Raw genomic sequence first — 16,477 nt, forward strand, 5'->3', positions numbered from 1 at the left:
GTGCATCCCACGGGTCTGCCATATGAATTAGCCTCATTCCTAGATGTTAGTCCTCAGAACGGTGTCTGGCTTACAAGTATCCAATAAATGCTAGCCTTTATTATTATTATTGCAAGAAACCCTCCCTTTCAAGTTTCTCTCTACCTCTGAGAACCCCACTTGGCTTCCCATGGCAGTCTCTCAGACAAGCTCGCTAGCAAACACTAGAGAACTTTGGGTTTTATTTTTAATCCAAGAAACTGTTCACCTTGAGAGATGTGTGAGCAATGTTGATGGGGATGGGGGTCTCTAAGCAGGGTAGGGCCTCAAAAGCCAGCTAGGGTTTGGGTCCAGCAAGAAGGCTGTCATGGGGAACAGCTTGGAGCTAGGGAATCATTCAGCAAACCCAGAGCAGACTCAGGCCCTGAAAGTAACCATGGAAACAGGAGCCCACAGAGGCTTCCAGGGTGTGGGATGGGTAGGTGGGCGGATGGATCGATGGGCGAGGGATGGGGAGAAGGGTGGGTGGAAGTTGCTTTCGGAGCAGAAGGGTAAGGGCTTGGGGCAGCAGCTGTGAGCACCTTGGGGCTGAGGTTCGGGGAGCTGGGAGGGTGTCCTAGGCAGTTAGCTGGCATGGTAAAGGACACATGACTTGGAGGAGAAAGGGAGTCCTTCCTGAAATTTATTCCAGGTTCCTAGCTGGGATGTGGTCTAGATCAAGGCAAGATGAGGGGAGAAGTCTTGTGTTCTTGTGCGTCTGCCCTGACCTGGCCGGATTCTGACACAGATTCCTGCATGTGAGCACCGCTGTATGCGGACACTGGTGGGGTCTCCCCAGTCTTCCAGGGCTCCCTCTACAGCTGGAGCTGTAGAAATGCAGCCAGTGCAGTAAGAACCAGTGAGTCAAGCACCTCCTCCACCATTCGAGCTGCCCTTGGAGTCAACCGGGCCGTGGTGAGACTGGACACCTGTACCAACCGTGTGTGTCCTGGTCATGTAGCTTCCCAGTCTGGACGCCAGGCTGTGGCCTGCATGAGAAGTTCCGCTGCTCCTCCTGTCTGACTCCTCCCCACTGCTCCTCCCCACAGCTCCTCCTGTCTGACTCCTCCCCACTGCCTCCCCACTGCTCCTCCCACTGCTCCTCCCCACAGCTCCTCCTGTCTGACTCCTCCCCACTGCTCCTCCTCTCTGACTCCTCCCCACTGCTCCTCCTGTCTGACTCCTCCCCACGGCTCCTCCCCACAGCTCCTCCTGTCTGACTCCTCCCCACTGCTCCTCCTGTCATCTGACTCCTCCCCACAGCTCCTCCTGTCTGACTCCTCCCCACTGCTCCTCCTGTCTGACTCCTCCCCACGGCTCCTCCTGCTCCTCCCCACGCTCCTCCTGTCTGACTCCTCCCCACTGCTCCTCCTGTCTGACTCCTCCCCACAGCTCTCCTGTCTGACTCCCCTCCTCCCACAGCTCCTCCTGTCTGACTCCTCCCCACGCTCCTCCTGTCTGACTCCTCCCCACTGCTCCTCCTGTCTGACTCCTCCCCACAGCTCCTCCCACAGCTCCTCCTGTCTGACTCCTCCACGCTCCTGTTGACTCCTCCCCACCCCTGTCTGACTCTCCTGCCTCTCTGACTCCTCCCCACGGCTCCTCCTGTCTGACTCCTCCCACGCTCCTCCTGTCTGACTCCTCCCCCGCTCCTCCTGTCTGACTCCTCCCCACGCTCCTCCTGTCTGACTCCTCCCCACGCTCCCTGTCTGACTCCCCCACGCTCCTCCTGTCTGACTCCTCCCCCGCTCCTCCTGTCTGCTCCTCCCCACGCTCCTCCTGTCTGACTCCTCCCCACGCTCCCCTGCCTCTCCCACTGCTCCTCCTGTCTGACTCCTCCCCACTGCTCCTCCTGTCTGACTCCTCCCCACTGCTCCTCCTGTCTGACTCCTCCCCACTGCTCCTCCTGTCTGACTCCTCCCCACGCTCCTCCTGTCTACTCCCCCACGCTCCTCCTGTCTGACTCCTCCCCACTGCTCCTCCTGTCTGACTCCTCCCCACGGCTCCTCCTGTCTGACTCCTCCCCACGGCTCCTCCTGTCTGACTCCTCCCCACGGTCTCCTGTCTGACTCCCCACTCCTCCTGTCTGTCCTCCCACGCTCCTCCTGTCTGACTCCTCCCCACAGCTCCTCCTGTCTGACTCCTCCCCACTGCTCCTCCCCACGGCTCCCCTGTCTGACTCCTCCCCACTGCTCCTCCTGTCTGACTCCTCCCCACTGCTCCTCCTGCTCCTCCTGCTCCTCCCCACGGCTCCTCCTGTCTGCCCTCCCACCTCCCCTGTCTGCTCCTCCCCTGCTCCTCCCACCTCCTCCCCACGGCTCCTCCTGTCTGACTCCTCCCCACGGCTCCTCCTGTCTGACTCCTCCCCACGGCTCCTCCCCACGGCTCCTCCTGTCGTCTGACTCCCCACCGCTTCAGCCCAGAGTCTGGACCGGTCTCTTCACATGCACAGGGTGGGACACATTATACCGAAAAAAGAAAAGCAAAGGTCCAGCGAGGGCTGAGACCATTCCTCTGAGCCAGCTCAGGATCCCGGGGGAGGCCATGAAGGTGAGGCTGGTGAATAGGGGCTCCGTGGTCCCCTCTTCCCGTCCGGGTTTCTATCCAACTGCAGCGTGCTGCTGCCCCCAGTTTCTTTGAACCACATTGTCTCTTGTACCGTTACCATCCACCTATGGTTAGATGTGGCAAATGATGGACATCTGGCCAAGCAACGACGTCTGCCACTTCTAGACCTGGCCTCAAAAGCATCTAAACGTCTTGCACCACACTTCTCTACTGCTTCTCAGCTTAGTGCAGATGATCCCTGGAAAGGACTCAGGCTTTCGGAGCTGGGGCCCGGGATCGCCTGTGCACCCTACACGTACAGCAGGAGTGAGAAACAACCCTCGTTACAGCAGTCAGCCCGCCATCCTTGGGGTGGGTAAGAGGTCGATTTTGGAACTACTGAGGCCTGTTTGGGTCTAAACAGCCCCATTTAGTGGACTTCAGTGAAAGAAAGCAACAGTAGCATCCAGGCTAAGGCGAGAGGCAAGCGGTGTCTGGCTGGGGCCGAACATACCCGAAGGCTCACAACAGCATTAGTCATGGCCGGTGTTCTCAGCACTGCCGTGCACCAGCCTGGGCGCCTTTAATGCCACAATAATCGCCAACTAGGGGCTGGCATAGGTTTAAGATGAGAGACTCTAGCCTTAGGAAAAGTGGGTGTTCATGCACCCTGGCTGCAAAAGTTGAATTGGAAAGGACTAGAGCAGGCATTTGAGCTGGTTGCCTAGATTCTCTTCTGCTGTGTTCACCACAGCCACCACGACCATGATGACCAGCACCAGCACCACCATCACCACCACCGCCATCACCACCACCACCATCACCATCACCACCACCACCACCACCATCACCACCACCACCATCACCACCACCACCACCACCACCACCACCACCACCACCACCATCACCACCACCCACCACCACCACCACCACCACCATCACCACACCACATCACCACCACCATCACACCACCACCATCACCACCACCACCACCACCGCCACCATCACCACCACCACCACCATCACCACCCACCATCACACACCACACCACCACCATCACCACCACCATCACCACCACCATCACCCACGATCACCACCACCATCACCACCACCATCACCACCACCACCACCATGACCATGATGACCACCACCACCACCATCACCACCACCATGACCATGATGACCACCACCACCACCACCACCACCACCATGACCATGATGACCACCACCACCACCACCACCATGACCATGATGACCACCACCACCACCATGACCATGAATGACCACCACCACCACCACCATGACCACCACCACCACCATCACCACCACCATGACCATGATGACCATCACCACCACCACCATGACCATGAATGACCACCACCACCACCACGCACCACTCATTCCCTCCACTCTCTTATTCTTTATCAGTCACCTGGCACAGAAGACAGTATGGAGCTGCCATCTGTGCATGTATTTACAAGAGAGCCTAATGGTGGGTCGTCCTCATCTAGGCTTCTCTGGACTGGAGGCTTCAGTTCATCTGTTAATTACCTGTAGAAGCAGTGACTGAAGAGGAGAAGGGAGCCGATAGAAAGGGCCTCAGATAGTCTATGTCGTGGCCTCTGAGGAGGACCAGGGAAGAAGAAGGAGAAGGTTGGATGCTGAGGCAGGGGAGAGCAAGGCCAGGAGCCCACCTTTGCAGCTACGTTGTTCTCACGGTGTCATTTTTCCTTGTGGTAACCTGAAGTCTGAGCTTAACTCAAGCTTCTCTTAATTATTCTAGCCCAAGTGTGTTCTGGAAAATTCAATGAAGCAGAGCAGTGGGGCTGATAGAGAGAGCCCCAGGAGGCAGGGCTTGGAACAGGCGAGAGAGGGACAAGAGCCTGACCCGAGGCCCAGTGTGGAGGGAGCTCCCATTTCTGTTAAGAGCCCAGAGGGATGTTGCTGGTGAGAAGGCAGCCTGGGGGGGCTGTTGTTGGAGAGGGGCAGCCTGGGGGGGCTGTTGTTGGAGAGGGGAAGCCTGGGGGGGCTGTTGTTGGAGAGGGGCAGCCTGGGGGGGCTGTTGTTGGAGAGGGGAAGCCTGGGGGGCTGTTGTTGGAGAGGGGCAGCCTGGGGGGGCTGTTGTTGGAGAGGTGGGGCAGCCTGGGGGGGCTGTTGTTGGAGAGGGGCAGCCTGGGGGGGCTGTTGTTGGAGAGGGGTTTCCCTGGGGATAATTTCAAACAGCTAGGCAAGGACTCCCATAAGAACACCCTCAGTTCTGTGTCAAGAAGCAACTCAAAAGCCACATAAATATTTACTGCTATCTCCTGAGAGAACACTTAATGAGCAATTGCATTTGCAAAACTTCATAAAATCTTTTTCCCCCAACTTTTCTCCTAGCCATGTCCATCTCCTACACTGTTGGCTTCTTCCCTCCCGGGCACTGCCTTCTTAAGGCGCAAGGCTCAGGAGTTCCCAGCTCTGTGGTCTCCATTGCCTGTTCCCTCCATCTCTCCCAGACCTGCCTCCGGCTTCCACTGTCTGCCTGTCTTAGTCCTTTTAGAAATTTTATTTTATTTTATTTCATACGTGTGAGTGTTTTGCCTGCATGTATGAATGTGCGCCATGTGCATGTATGGTGCCCACAGAGGTCAGAAGAAGGTGTTGCATCTCTTGGGACTGGAGTGTGGTAACTGAATCTGGGTCCTCTCCAAGAACAGCCAATGTTCTTAACTGCTGAGTCATGTCTCCAGCTCCCTAGTCCTTATTTTATTTTAATTTTATACATGTAACATGCATGTGCATGTTCATAGAGGGGTGTGTGTGTCTGCATGTGAACATACATGCACATGTATGTGGAGACCAGAAGTCAACCTTGGGTGTTGTTCCTCGGGTTTTTGAGACTAGGTCTTTTATTAGCTTGGGCCCACTGATTAGTCTAGACTGGCTGGCCCCGGAGATGCTCCTACTTCTTCCTGCCTCACCAGTGATGGGACTGTAAGTGCGCAGCACCCGGGCCTGGATTTGCACACAGCTCCTGGGGTCGGAATTCAGGTCCTCATGTTTGCACAGGAAACACTTCACCCACCCAGCCGTCTGTCTCCCTCCTCAGTCCTCCTTATCGCTGTCACCGTTACAGGGACCTAAGGAGCCGGCCCTTGTCTACGGAGAAAACAAAGGCTTCCCAGGTCAGCAGGCACAAGGAGCCCTTCAGCAAGTGAGGATTGACTAAAAAAGCCATAGAGCGTCCATGACGGGCAGCCACTGCTCTCGGTGCTGACCTCCGAGTGCAGGCTCATGGCACACAGCTCTGGGGACACCGTCACTAATGCCATCAATCTTGGCTCCACTTTAGGATCACATTGGGAGCTTTCAGAAAAAGCTGGGGATTCTGGGTCAATTGGTCTGGTTCAAGGCTCAAGGCATCATGGGAACTTTGACTAGCTACGAGATCCACTGGATTCCTAGATCCAATCAGCTGCTGAAGAGAGACCCCCACAGCTTGGAAGTTTCTCCAGCCACAGCATCTCTCCTTTTCCTTCAAGAGGAGCTGAAGTGAATATTTTGTCATGGAACAACCTCATGTAGCAACTAGAACCCTGTTCACTCACCTTTAGTTGGTAGTCAATGCTGTTTACTATATGCATGGTGAAGGCACAGACAGAGCAGGCTGGGCTGACGGGGAAGTCATGCCTCTGAGGAGCTGACATTTAAACAGGTCCTGAATGACAAGGAAAAAAAAATCTGTCATGCAAAGCCATCATGATCATAGGTTCAAAGGTCACAGGAACAAAGGGAACATATGGCCAGGGCACAAAAGACAGTAAAGAGATGAAGTGTGAGAGGTGGCCGGAGATATACCATGGAGAGTCTTGGAGTGGTGATTGTCAATTGACTTTCCTTTTCAATGTATTAGGAAGCCCCTGGAAGGCTTTAGGAGCCAAGGCATGGCCTTCTTGTATCTCTAAGGGACACTTGGCTGCATCGGGAGGCAAGCTGGTGGGCAGAAGGTATGGGTGAGAGTATTCCACTAGGTCAGGGTCAGGGACCAGAGCCCAAGGGAAAGACGGGACTTGGCTCTTCTGCAGAGTGGGGAATGTAGGTCAGGTCGCCCAGCTCACTCGACAGGCCGCTGAAGCAGCCCCCTCGCCTGTCAGGGGAAATCTGAGTCTGCGCTGTGTGGGCTCAGCTGAGATCTGCATTGGCAGGGGAAGCAGAGAGACAGTCACCCAGGTGCAAGGATCTGGGTCACCACCCAGGATCCCCTCATCCCCCTTCCCAGAATGCCTTTCCCCCTCCTCCACTCCTTCATTGTCTTCCCCAGGTAAACTAGACATATACCACCAGGGAAGCAGGCAGCAATATTTTAAGATCAGGGCTCATCCCTCTAAATAAACCATAAACAAAACCAACTTCCCTGCTACAGAAGGAGGGAGTTGGCTCCATTTCTCTTCGGTGAGTTGACTGGGAAATAAACAAGTGCCTCTGCCTGTCACACACACTTAACCCTCTGCAGAGGCATCTGCCAGGTCCAGGAGCTTCTGCCTGGCCTTTCCAAGAAACAGCTGATATGCCCCAATCTCAGGAAAGGTGGGTGTGGGTTTGCCCCTGAGCCTGACCTCACAGGAAAAACTAATCAAGGGCAGCTACAGACCAGGGGATCCAAGGTAGCCTGGGTACAGAAGAGGATAAGGGTCAGGAGATGAAAGTGGAGAAAACAAGCACAAAGTAGAAGATGGAGATGGGTGTCCAAAATGGGGGCAGACGGGCAGAGCTGAGGGTGGCAGGGAGCGCCCTTAATAGGGAAATCACAAGTCTGAGAGCCCCAGGAGCCTGTGGGAGGAACTGTGGGAGAAGGGGGAGGGGGTGTCCCAGGGAGGGACAAAGAAACAAAAGTTAAGAATTTCTTTCTCCATAAACAGTCTCATATAAAATCAGAAGAAAGAATGAATGAGTGAGATAAATAAAGCAGAGAAAACCCCAGCGTCATCAAACGCATGTCTCATTCCTAGGAGGAGAGACCCCCAAGTAGAGCAGGAGGAAGAGACTAATGAACAGTGACAAGGAGCGGAGGCTGAAGGATGGGAGTGGCCGAGAACAGTGACATGCTGCAGACCCCATACAGACGTGAGTGGCTGAAGGTGGCTGTCGGGCTTGGGCTTGCCAGCAGACAGCTGAGAGGATGGGGGTTCAGGCTAGAGAGTGTTGTCTCCAGGGCTGCTGCTAAGGGCACCCGCAGTGTGGAGACCTCGTAGCCACCCTCCGAGGTGTGGGAAGGGCTGAGAAAGTGAGCGTCAGCAAGCCAGGGATGACACATTCACCAAAGCACACCCCCTCTGCAAAGGCTGGCACTATCTCAACAGCACACCACGGGATGAAGGAGCCCCAGGAGCCCCCAAACTGCAGCCCAGCCAGATGGGGAGCTCCAGACTTCAAATGATACATCCAGCCAGACTATACAGAGGATAAGGAGAGAATATGCCAAACAGACTCCCACAGAAATAGATGATTGGGGCCAGGTGTGGTGGCACAGTATGATCCCAGCCCTCGGGATGCAGAGGCAGGCAGACTCTGTGAGTTCAAGGACAGCCTAGTTTACATAATGAGTACCAGGACAGCCAGAGCTACATAGAGAGACCCTGTCTCATAAAACAAAAGAAAGGGGGGTCGTTGGGGGAGGGAAGGGGACTGCAAGACAGGGTGACATGGGAAAAGTAAATTGTAAATGAATGAGAATGTCATAATTATTTTGTATGCTAACTGAAACATTTAAGAAAAATGAGTAATCACAAATAAGTGGACATGGAGACAGACATAGACTGACCACTCACTACACACATACACCCCACCACACCCCTCTAGCTCCAAACACAAAAGAAAAGAAGCTCATGTGGACCACACCACACTGTTCTTCCCACACATGACTGCTTTTGCTGGAAGCCCACACCCATAGATGCTTCAGGGACATGGGTGTGGGGTCCTCTCAGTGAGGACACACCTGCCCATGTACACATCACTCATGCTCAAAGGTGAGTGGCTGGCACAAGGATGAGTCCCTTTTGGATCCAGTGATCCCATACAAAACTAGATCAAGGATTCTCTCCAGATGAGGAAGCCCACAGCAGGCTTGTCTTCTGCATTGTTTACGTGGTTCTGGGGACCAACACCCAGGGCGTCACACATGCCAGGCAAACGCTCTAGCCCAGAGCTCCAGTCCCAGACCGTTAAGCAGTCGAGAGCCAGAACAGCTTTCCATTAAGGTGGTGTCCTTAGAGCCACATAAGGAAAATGTTTCTCATTATGGCTGTGCTGTTTTTCCTGTGAGTCTGGAGCCACCCGATGAGAACTCTCTTAGGACTTCTGACCAAGACATGTAGACACTAGTTCTGTGCTAAGGATGAACCCAATAGTCTGAAAATGAGGACCGTGCAACAGACCCAGAGACCAAAGGGAGACCCAGGAATAAGGGTCCATTTCTCGGCTTGGGTCAGTTAGGAGGACCCTAAGTCTTGTGATGACCATGCTGGTGCTGAGGTCACACTGTTTACATAGCACACAGTCCCACATCATATACACATTCTACACTGATGCTACAGTTCCCCATACAGGCATGCGGCATGCATCTTCCCACCCATCAGAAGACATTGTCAATGTTGTTCACAGACATTGGAAAGTCCTACTGTTCTCAGACCACATTTGTGCACAGAACTCCAAGCACCCCTTTGCAGCCCACACACCACACTGGCCTGTACATGCACGATACCCACACAGAATTCTCAAACAAAACTCCATGACTCCTTTCCAAGCCAATAGGACCTGTGCACACCTCCCCAACCTCTTGCTCCACCCACATCCCTGCTGCAGCTCAACCTGCCTTCTCGGACAGCACCTATTTTCCAATAACCCCATTTCCAGGTGTGGGAAACTTTTCTTCAGGTCTCTGAAAGAGGAAGCCCACAAATTCTTCTGTTGCTGCCATATCTACCCTACACACCAAAGTCATCCCTCATTCCCTAGCCTGTCTCTACAGACCCAGCGAGGGAGAAAGTCACCGTAGGCAACCTTCTGTCTGAGCCCTGGGGGTGCTGGCAGTAACAGCTGTCCCCGGAGGATGCGGAGGGAGGGGGGAAAGGTGTTGGCTCGGTGCAGAGCTTGGGGGCGCCCGGGGAACAGAATGACATCTTCGGAGTCTGGGGCGGCGGCGGAGCCCCAGGCTGAAGCGCACGGAGCTGTCCGTTCAGCACCATCGCGCGGCTCGGGGCTCTGGGCCCTCGGCAAGGCGCACGGGCTCTGCTCCCACCCCCGCTCCGCGGGCTCCTGCGGCGTGGGCTTCTGCCTCTCTTGGCGGGTGAGGGGCGCGCGGATCGGAAGAGGGGGGCTCCACGAGCGTCGGGGCCACGCAGCCACCTGTGAGCCTCTCGCGGCTGCAGGCGGCGGCGTGTGGGGCCCGAGACTGAAGGAGGCGCACGGCGGACCCCGCCTGCCCAGTGGCGGGACACACACACAGGCGCACACATCCTCATCCTCGCACCCGCGCGCACTCGCGCAGCCAGCCTGCGGCGGCCACCGCGGTGATGCTCGCCAGCAGGTCGGGGAAGTTTCCCGCCGGCCTCGGCCGCGGGCGCCGGTGCACCCAGGTAAGCGCTCCCAGAACGCGCAAGGCAAGCCAGGGGAAGGCGCAGCGCACGCGGCCCGGGGACACGGCGCCAGAAGGGCGCGGAGGTGGGGGTGGGGAGGGGGCTGGAAAGGGGATCGGTCCTTGGAGGCTGGAGACTGGGATGCCGAGTTGACCCTCTTCCCCCTGGGCCCAGATTTACCCACTGGAGCGGTGAATTTCCCCGCCCCCTCCCAAATCTCCGCGCCCCCTTCTTGGCCCAGCCCTGCGGTGCGCATCTCAGCTTGGGTCCCGCCTGTCTGCGGCGAGAGGGCGGGGGCGTCTCCTTGGTCTGCTCACAGGCAAGGTCAGCACGCAGCCCCCCGGGCTCTCAGAGCCATTGGACGCTATTCCGGGGAGGAGGTGGAGGCCCGACTATACTCGTAGAAACGAACACCCTTGCCTTGCCTTGGGAAGGGGTCAACCCCCATAGAACCATTCCGGCACCCAGTGCCCGACCGCGCACAGAGACCCTGCTGGAGAGGACTGGGCCCGCCAGAGGAGGGTGGGGAGAAGGAAAAAGAGAGGCTGGGGTGGGGAGCGCCGGCGCTCACACAGATGCGGTTCCCTCCGCTTTCAGGTGTAGCGCCCCCGCGCGGCGCGGGCGCCTGGGCATCTCCAGCATGACCCGTCAGAGCCTGTGGGACGTGTCCGAGGCCGACGTCGAGGATGGAGAGATCCGCGTCAATGTGGGCGGCTTCAAGAGACGGCTGCGTTCCCACACGCTGCTGCGCTTCCCCGAGACGCGCCTGGGCCGGCTGCTCCTCTGCCACTCTCGAGAGGCGATTCTGGAACTCTGCGATGACTATGACGATGTCCAGCATGAGTTCTACTTCGACCGTAACCCTGAGCTCTTCCCCTACGTCTTACATTTCTACCACACTGGCAAGCTTCACGTCATGGCTGAGCTGTGCGTCTTCTCCTTCAGCCAGGAGATCGAGTACTGGGGTATCAATGAGTTCTTCATCGACTCTTGCTGCAGCTATAGCTACCATGGCCGTAAAGTGGAACCTGAGCAGGAGAAGTGGGACGAACAGAGTGACCAGGAGAGTACCACGTCCTCCTTTGATGAGATCTTGGCCTTCTATAATGATGCTTCCAAGTTTGATGGGCAACCCCTGGGCAACTTCCGCAGGCAGCTGTGGCTGGCATTGGACAACCCGGGCTACTCAGTCTTAAGCAGGGTCTTCAGCGTCCTTTCCATCTTGGTGGTGTTGGGATCTATCATCACCATGTGCCTCAATAGCCTGCCTGACTTCCAAATCCCTGATAGCCAGGGCAACCCTGGTGAAGACCCCAGGTTCGAAATCGTGGAGCACTTTGGCATTGCCTGGTTCACATTTGAGTTGGTGGCCAGGTTTGCTGTGGCCCCTGACTTTCTCAAGTTCTTCAGGAATGCTCTAAACCTTATTGACCTCATGTCTATTGTCCCCTTTTACATAACTCTGGTGGTGAACCTGGTGGTGGAGAGTTCGCCTACCTTGGCCAACTTGGGCAGGGTGGCTCAGGTCCTGAGGCTGATGAGGATTTTCCGAATTCTCAAGCTGGCCAGACACTCCACTGGCCTCCGCTCCTTGGGAGCCACCCTGAAATACAGCTATAAGGAAGTGGGGCTGCTCTTGCTCTACCTCTCGGTGGGGATTTCCATCTTCTCGGTGGTGGCCTATACCATCGAAAAGGAGGAGAATGAAGGCCTGGCTACCATCCCTGCCTGCTGGTGGTGGGCTACCGTCAGTATGACCACTGTGGGGTACGGAGATGTGGTCCCAGGGACCACAGCCGGGAAGCTGACTGCCTCTGCCTGCATCCTGGCAGGCATCCTGGTGGTGGTCTTGCCCATCACCTTGATCTTCAATAAGTTCTCCCACTTTTACCGGCGCCAAAAGCAACTTGAGAGTGCTATGCGTAGCTGTGACTTTGGAGATGGAATGAAGGAGGTCCCTTCAGTCAATTTAAGGGACTACTATGCCCATAAAGTTAAATCCCTCATGGCAAGCCTGACAAACATGAGCAGGAGTTCACCCAGTGAACTGAGTTTAGATGATTCTCTCCATTAGCTGGGAGCGTTTGTCATCCTCAGACATACATTGCCGATCTGCCTCTTGCACATTCGGCACAGTCCAGGCACTGTAGGGTTATGGCATAAGGAGTCATTCTGACCCTGGAGGGAGAGCTGCATGGGATATAAGCCCTAGGTTGTTTTTGCAATATTTAGAGGACTGCATTTTTTAGAGGATGGTGTGTCTAACACCATGCTTTTGCACCTTTCAGTGAAATGACACTCACTGGTCTTTGCATCATGGGCATAACATGTTCCTCTTTCTGCCAGATGAGTATCTAGACTGCTGATTTATCTGTCCTCTGTGTGCACTGTTCTAGTGTTTATGCCCCAGTATTATCTGTGAATAGAGTTGTCTCTGCTCGTATTTCTGAGGTTGTTGTGTGAACTCTATATAAAAAGCCCCGACAAGTCTGTCCAGTGGAAACACAACTGTCTATGAGGTCAGCAAGGATATCATGAGATTTGGATCACAACCTTGTGAAAACAGAATCTCAATTATTTATCCATTGCTTTCATTTAATACCAAAACAGAAAGATTGTAAGCTAAGCACACTTGACCAATGCAAGTCTTCTTTCTACTTGGTCCTGTCCTTGTGACTTGCATGGATATGCCAGTCAGTTTTTAGAAAGATGTGTATAGATGTGTATCTCCTAAGTGTCAGTGTAAGAGAATGTTATTCAGTCCACATGTAGTAAAGACTAAATGTGTTTCCCTAAGCAGATAGATTAGGGAAGGGACTTTAGTTAAACATGGCCCAAACCCCAAGATGCTATAAACAGAGTTCATGTAGGCTAAACCCTTTCATTAACAGTCAGGCCTCTATTTCTTCTGGAGGAATCATAGAGGCATTTATTTCTGGCTGGGATTCCTAATCCAGGCCATTTTGACCAAAGTTTGCTGTGTCTTGGTATTAGCATGTTTTTCAAGAACTTCTTTTTAGAGATGTTTAGGAATAAGGTTGTGCGTCTTTCTTAACTAGAGCAGGTTAGTGTTGCATTGTCGTCGTGAGGTGAACATTGTTAGGTTGCTAGCAAGGGCAGTAGCTTAATCATTTTCTTGCCTGCTCTGAAAGCTCATAAAATGACAGCCCTTTTATTTCCAAGCAGAATTCTCTTTAGGTAGTTTTGCTTCTAGGATACAGGAGAGTATGTACGATGTTTTGATTGCTTTGAGTTCCTGCTGGGACATGGAAGCCTGGTAGTACAGAAGCATATTCAAGATCCAGACGTGCATGAAGGAGCATGGCTTACCCAAGGTGGAAGCCCTGGAGTTCTTATTTCCATTGCAATTGCAGGGTTTTCTTGTGTGTGTGGAGGGTAGAGGCCAGAAGAAAAGAGTTATAAAGCCAAAAACTACTTACTTCATAAAACATAAATAACTGTGAATTTCTTAAAAACCTTAAGGCTAGTCAGGAAACCTTTCAGCTTATTAAGCTTCGTTGAAGGTTTGCCGCCGTTTCCTCCGCACACTCTGCCCCTCTTCTGCAGCTCGCCAACATAACACAGTAGGAAGGGAGCTGGGCCCCTCTTAGGATAATCCTTTCCCAGCATCCTCTACATAATCGGATGGTTTTCCAGTGGTTTTTGTTATTGTTAAGTCTTTGACAAGGCTATAGAATCTAGGGATCCAAATATGGAGATAAACAGGCTTTTTATCCAAAGTCTGGACCTACTCTTAATTGGTCCATTTTGTGTTTTAGTCGGGTAAGGATAATCCACACCTCACGAGAGTATGGAGTGGATCTTCTCAGAGGGCATTGTGTTCTAGTAGTTGTCATGGCTACTACAGTGTGGGCGATTTGTTGGATGAATGCACTGACCACTTAATGTCCTTGAGCCTCCAGTTCAAATCTTTCATCAGATTGGAGTCTTATTGGGGGCGGGCAAAGGGTGGCAACCTTCTAGTGCCTCCATGCAGACACACTATGTGTGTTATTCCAAAGCAGCAGGATGTGAGACAACCTGAAGAACCTGCCGAGGAGTCAGAGGACCAGGCTTGTTTTCTGGAGTTTGCAAGAGAACTCTTGTTGTTGGCTAGTGTCCTCAGCCCTGGAAGACAGAACGTTTATAAGGCGTCCCCAGATGCACTGAAGGCAGGTGACAGCAAGCCTGCGAGGACTGTTCGGTCTGCCGAGGCTGCTGATACAAGGTAATGGCATGGCAGCCATGGTCACTGACCATGACACTGGTGCAAAGGAGAGATCAGGCAGGGGGCAGAGTAACAGCTGCTCTCACAAGGACTTCCTAAATGAGCGGGTTTACCACCAAAAAAGAGAGACCTCTAGGGGGTACCTACGAGGGTACAAAAGCTGGAACACTTGACTTTTCTTTTTGGTAGTGACTTGCTTTATCTGGTGCCTTTCTTTGGGGGAATCCCAAAGTGCTTTAGAAACTTTTTTTTAAACATTTCTTGTACATATATGTATACTTGTAAAAGAATATTTCTTTGCCCACCAAGACTTTCAGTCGGTCCAGCACATGGAAAGTTCCCAGGAACATTGAGTTCTCCAAGCAGCGGTTTCAGAGACCTTGAGGGAGAACCACCCCAATGCTGGGACACTGACTTCCCACAGAAGGTGAAGAATGGTGTGGGACTCTGGGAACCCTGTCCTCACCACCAAACCACACCGAGGTATGAAGTTCACAAGTGCTGCTCTCAGGGGCAAAGCCTCTGATTGGCCATGTTAGATAATGCCCTGCCACAGCGTGTCTCCTGGTAACCAGGGAAGGAAGGGCAGGTTCATTTTCTGCCCTGTTCTTGGGAGTAAAATCTACAAAGATTAAGTGACCCCATCAGACTGTCAAAGTGAGCTGTAATCAATCCTCCTTTGGTGGGACACACACACACACACACACACACACACACACACACACACACACACATCAGTAGACACAGGTGCACCTGTGTCCGGCTTCACTCTTGACATTTGACCTGCTTTGCTCACGGACATTTTAGAAGTAACACATGTCCGCTACACGGATGCACTAGGCTTGGGCTGTGTTCCCCATCAGACATCCTCCTTCCCCAGGTTTGCTGCAGAGAAGGGCGTGTGGAATGCCGAGCTTATGCCGAGCTCATCAGGCAGTAATTGGTGTTTAATATTTGGATTTGTTATTTCTACTTATCATGGCACTCAAATCACTGAACTACCTGTTAATTATTGCTTCATTTCAATGGAAATGATTTGTTCTGCACTTTGGGGTAGCGGTGATCTGTACAGGCTGTGTGGTCTCTACTTAGGCTTAACTGGTATTTCTTGTATGTTTTAACAGCATGACTTGTTCCAGGGTTGTAATTTTAAACATCGAGAACGCTGTATTTGCAATGTCAGTTTTAACACTCATTAACACACGACTGTGCAAGCATCCAGGTGGTTCCACTGCGCCGCTCTATCTGAGTCCTGTGCTTGAGTCTCCTGGGCCTCAACTCTGGAATGAGGCACAGGACTGACATGTTGAGGATGCCAGCCTTGCAAATGTGCAGATTAAACAGAAAACAATTATTTAATTTCCTTAAGGCCCCTCAGTTACACATGGAGCGGCAGAGACAAGGGCACTGGGGAGCAAGGGACTGGACTGCCTGGAAGACTGAACTGGGTTGTTTGTTTATTTTTTCATGTTTATATGTGTGTGGTGTGTGTCTTCATGTTCACATGTGTGTAGAGGCTAGAGGTTAAAGCTGGTTATTTTCCTCAGTTACTGTGCACCTTATATATGCAGGCAGGCTCTCTCACTTGAACCTAGAGTAAGTACATCAGCTTTGCTAGTCTAGCTAGCCAGCTTGCTTTGGGAATACTTGTCTCGGCTTCCCATGTGGCAGGAGACCATCCTGCCTCCCCACATTTACATGGGTTTTGGAGATTTAAGTGATGGTCTCCCCTGCCCCAAGGCTGAAATTTCTTCTTGTCAGGCATCAGGGAAAGGAGCTTTTGCTAAGATATGGAGCCTCTAGGTGCTTGGTGGAAGGCTTGTTACATTTTCTTGGGACCCCAGTGGGCCAGAGGCTCCTGAAGGATTTCCTTTTCACTCAGTGCCCTGCTTAGATCCCCCACAGCCTGCTCTGACAGCCCCGCCCTGTTCCAGAGTGCCAATCTGTCAAGCTGTTATGGAGTAACTCAGAGTGTCCAGGCTGGTTGGGTGTGAATATTGTTGGAGGATTTGTGAAACTGGTTCTAGTCTTTCCCACCTGGAACTTAGAGGCTGCGGTCTCCCGAGGC

General features: G+C 53.2%; 1 protein-coding gene across 1 annotated transcript; it reads left to right on the plus strand.

Moving 5' to 3' along the window:
• The first annotated feature begins 9,740 nt into the window (after window positions 1-9,740).
• Window positions 9,741-15,626, plus strand: Kcns2 (potassium voltage-gated channel modifier subfamily S member 2). The gene is made up of 2 exons (XM_028884468.2): window positions 9,741-10,181; window positions 10,779-15,626. Exon 2 carries the CDS (start codon window positions 10,822-10,824, stop codon window positions 12,253-12,255), a length of 1,434 nt encoding a protein of 477 aa, XP_028740301.1. The 5' UTR covers window positions 9,741-10,181; window positions 10,779-10,821; the 3' UTR covers window positions 12,256-15,626.
• Window positions 15,627-16,477: the final 851 nt, after the last annotated feature.

The sequence above is a fragment of the Peromyscus leucopus genome, chromosome 20 (genome assembly GCF_004664715.2).
Source record: "Peromyscus leucopus breed LL Stock chromosome 20, UCI_PerLeu_2.1, whole genome shotgun sequence".
In the NCBI taxonomy this organism is placed as follows: Eukaryota; Metazoa; Chordata; class Mammalia; order Rodentia; family Cricetidae; genus Peromyscus; species Peromyscus leucopus.

Bases quoted from the DNA above. Each gene is read 5' to 3' on its own strand.
- Kcns2 (XM_028884468.2), top strand. From the start codon at position 10,822: ATGACCCGTCAGAGCCTGTGGGACGTGTCCGAGGCCGACGTCGAGGAT.